Raw genomic sequence first — 3,889 nt, 5'->3', positions numbered from 1 at the left:
CCCAGGGATAGTCCACTACACTAACCCTCCCCCATGACATAAATATTATTATTTATGTCGGAGCTTAAATTTTATTTGGATAACTTGATATATGACTCGAATTATCTTATTCACGTGAGAGCGACGTGGAACAGTGGAAGTTCGTCAGGCTCATAACCTGAAGGTCAAAGGATCGAAACCTTTCGTCGCTATGTATTTTTTGTTTTTCATCGAGCCTCAGAAATATATATATAAATCATAGTTAGCCCTTTTTTATAAGGCAAATTGCTTAGTACTATTGCAAGTGCATAAATAAGAAACACTAATTTTAACAATACACGATTAATAAATAATTTTTTTTACATTTTTTTTTAATTGTCAGAAATAGTGCTGTGGTATCAGTCATATCGAAACAAGAAGAGTTTACTCTTTCTCTGTCGAAGAGGAGGGCGGAAAATCGGATTTTCCAAAATCACTAGGTTTATCCCCCATCCATAATTCCAACAATCCCTTCGTTTGAGTGTTTGTATCTGCTGAGGTCGGTTGGTCACCCCCTTGGATGATATCTTTGTGTCGGAACCAGGCACCTTTCAGAGGCTTCCCATTGAGTGTAGCACGCTGAATATATTTGCTGGTAGGAGATAGGCCGTGTGCTTTGATAGTAAACGTGTGCCCATCTCCAAGATCAATTGTTATGAGAGGGAAGAAGGGTGAAGACAGCAGATAAAAATCTTGTCCCGCGACAGGGTATAATCCCATCATAGCCCAATTAACCCAAGCGCCCATGGCCCCTGCATCATCATTACCCGGAAGGCCATATTTTGTGGTATTGAAATTTTTAATAACCACCTCGCGAACGCGCTCCACTGTCAAGTCGTGTCTCCCGGCCCAAATATAGAGATATGGTACCATAAATACCGGCTCATTTCCCTAGTGATAGTATTGTTAATGAATCCAAATATTGCCACAGTTTTCCTACGATAAAATTTACCACATCATAGAATCCAGATGAATACAATTTGTTGATCCGTCGCACAAATGTCTCGGGCCCCTGCATCAACTCGATAAGCTTGGCAATATCTTGTGGCGCATAGAAGGAATAGGCCCAACTAGAGGTCTCGTAAAATTCGGTAGGATATCCATAGTAGCAACTATGGCGGTTCATCGTAGGACCACAGTATTGAGGATGGAAGAAATAAAATGAACCATTTTTGAGCCGTGGCTGAATAAATCCAGTAAATCCGCTGTCGCTAACGTTTGGATTCCACAATTTTTGCCAATTGTCCGCTCGCTTCTTGAACCTTCGGTAGTCGTCCATCTTGCCAAGGTGTTTTGCAGCTTGAGCAATTGTAAAGTCGTTATAGGCATACTCTAGAGTCCGCGATGCAGTCGAATGATGCTTTGCCTGGCCATCAAATTCATTATCCTTGGGGATATATCCAAGAGTCTTATAAAATTCAACCGATCCTCGGCCGAGCAGTTCATAATCGGGGCTCTCTACATCAGCATCTTTAAGCATTGCCGAATAAGCATGTTCCCAGTTGATTCCGCGTCCTAGATTTTTAATGATTCCATCCGCAAGGAGAGTGTCCGCGTTAGAGCCACCTTGGATTAACCCTGGATTATTGCTCATGTGGCAATCTGGTAGCCAGCCCCCGTAATTCCGCGACATGTCGATGAGGGACCGCAGCATTTCGGCCTGAGCATCTGGCTGGATCAAGGTGTACAATGCATGGGAGCACCGAAAAGTATCCCAAATGCAGTAGAAGTCATCGTAATATGGTTCTGTGCTCTTCCAGCTAGGATTTTCACCTGTCCTGTTTACTGGCATAAGCATTGTCCGATACAATGATGAATAAAAAAGTTTCATCTGGTCTTCTGTTGCACCCTCGATATGCACGCGGGAGAGTGCTCGATTCCAGGCCTGCTCTGCATTTTTGCGTACACTTGAAAAATTGAAATTTGGCACTCCCACCTCAGGATGATTCATGTTTTGCTTTGCATTGGCAATAGATATAAATGAAATTCCGACACGCACTTGAACCAATTTTTCGGTGCCAGGAAATGTGAAATAGGCCCCCACTGGTGTGTTTCTATCACCCTTGGCCTCCGAAGGACCACTGTTCATCACCTCATCTCGCCATACACCAAATCTCCCCTTTGAGGCTTTTCGATCGAACTCCGCATGGAAGTACACTTTGAAAGGAGCTTCCCGATTGAACGATCCAAGGTAGGTCCCCCAGCCTTCCACAGTATGGTCGTTGATAACTCGCACAAATCCTCCTTGATAACTCTTCATGAGGTCGTGTTGCATATCAATAATTACGGTAATGGGCGCAGAAGTACCAGTTGCAGTGTAACGATGAAGTGAGGCGCGTGCGGCAGTCGTAAGCTCTACCTTAAGCCCATAGCGTTTGAGGCCAATAGAAAAATAGCCTGGGGAAGCAGTGTCTGAGCCATTGACACGTACACTTGAATAGTCTTTTAAGGACCAATTTTCTCCAGTGACAGGCATGAAATTTACATTCCCATATGGGCCGCCACCTCCGGTTCCATCGGTATGGAGCTGACTAAATCCAGTTACATTTCCAGTAAGAAAATAGCCAGCTTGTGGCTCAGGGCTATCCATGTCTGGCCCTGGCTTTACCATTCCCCAGGGTAAACTGGGGCCAGGAAATACATGCCTTAAAGTAAAAATAAAGTAAGTGCGAAATGTTGATACAGTAGTTAAAATTTATGACTTATTTACCCTCCAGGTCCTGTTCCTATAAACAAATCCACGTATTTGTTATAGTCAATAGAAGTTGTCTGCGCATTAGCTATTGAGCAGAATAAGAAAAGGAGAGTAATGGAACTAAAGAGCCCCCAATTCATAATGAAGATAGGAGGAAAATTCCTTAGTGAATATTGTGAGCTCATGTTACAGAGACTCTAACAGTATCGTGCGGTCTTTGATAGAGGAGACCGTACGCGTAATATAAACGAAAGAAAGGGTATAGTTCGTTAGAAAATTATATCGGAAATTTATTTACATAATTATAATAAAAAAGGAAAATCTTATATTAGGACAAAATCGGAAATATTGCTGATGGGAATCAAGATTAGTAATACATACCATTGTAGAGGGTGTACTAGAGGTATGCAATAATCTTATTGCATGCTTCTAGTGTTGAGTTGAAAACAAAGTTGTGAAAATATTCCTTAATCTCTAAGAACTCACATTTAATAGCAATTATTTTCAATGAACTGGTGAGAATTAGTAACTTTAAACCACTGTTTTAGATATGATGGGAATTGAGAATCCAATGCTTCATAAAAAAAACAGTGGTGCTTAGATTGAGATGAATAAGGTACAAGCTTGTTTGATTCAATAATCCAAGCTACACACACTTGCCTAAGAATTTAGCGCCTAGCTTACAAAAATGCGAACAAAATTCATTTATCTTAAGTACATTTGTTTTTGCCCCTAGTTTCCAATAAGAGATCAAATGATTAAGAAATTATATAAGTAGAATTTTAAAACAGATCTTACTATTTCCTATTTGGTCTATGTATTGTAGAAATAATATTGGAAAGCCATTTAAGTTTTTATATTTGGTTTATATTTCCTAAATATAAAATTATGGTTATGAGGATATATTAGGAAACTTTTAGAACAACTTATGCTAAAATCACAGATTTCATATCCTATTATATTGGTCTGTTACCGATCGGCCATTAGTGAAGGACGGCATTTGTAGTATGTTAAAAAAGAAAGATTATCTAGATCTAAAGAAAATGGCAGTTGCTGAAGTATCAAAAGGATACGATTTTAAAAGATTAGCGACGAAAGGTTTCGATCCTTTGACCTTCAGGTTATGAGCCTGACGAACTTCCACTGTTCCACGTCGCTTCCACGTGAATTGTTACG

General features: G+C 40.3%; 1 protein-coding gene and 2 non-coding genes across 3 annotated transcripts; 1 reads left to right on the top strand and 2 right to left on the bottom strand.

Annotated features, from left to right (window-relative positions):
• The first annotated feature begins 119 nt into the window (after positions 1-119).
• On the top strand, positions 120-191 carry VTP21DRAFT_t227. The gene has a single exon. It is a non-coding gene; the product is annotated as a tRNA-Met (tRNA).
• A 211-nt stretch (positions 192-402) lies between these two features.
• On the bottom strand, positions 403-2,629 carry VTP21DRAFT_5526 (uncharacterized protein; the record flags this gene model as incomplete). The annotated part of the gene is made up of 2 exons (XM_069396057.1): positions 403-909; positions 971-2,629. 2 exons carry the CDS (start codon positions 2,627-2,629, stop codon positions 403-405), a joined length of 2,166 nt encoding a protein of 721 aa, XP_069248094.1.
• Positions 2,630-3,799: 1,170 nt separating this feature from the next.
• Positions 3,800-3,871, bottom strand: VTP21DRAFT_t217. Its single transcript has one exon. It is a non-coding gene; the product is annotated as a tRNA-Met (tRNA).
• Positions 3,872-3,889: the final 18 nt, after the last annotated feature.

This window comes from Calcarisporiella thermophila, assembly GCF_041956535.1.
Source record: "Calcarisporiella thermophila strain CBS 279.70 unplaced genomic scaffold VTP21scaffold_22, whole genome shotgun sequence".
Taxonomy (NCBI): domain Eukaryota; kingdom Fungi; phylum Calcarisporiellomycota; class Calcarisporiellomycetes; order Calcarisporiellales; family Calcarisporiellaceae; genus Calcarisporiella; species Calcarisporiella thermophila.
Note: the sequence above shows the minus strand (reverse complement) of the source record. Positions and strands in the feature narration are given on the sequence as shown.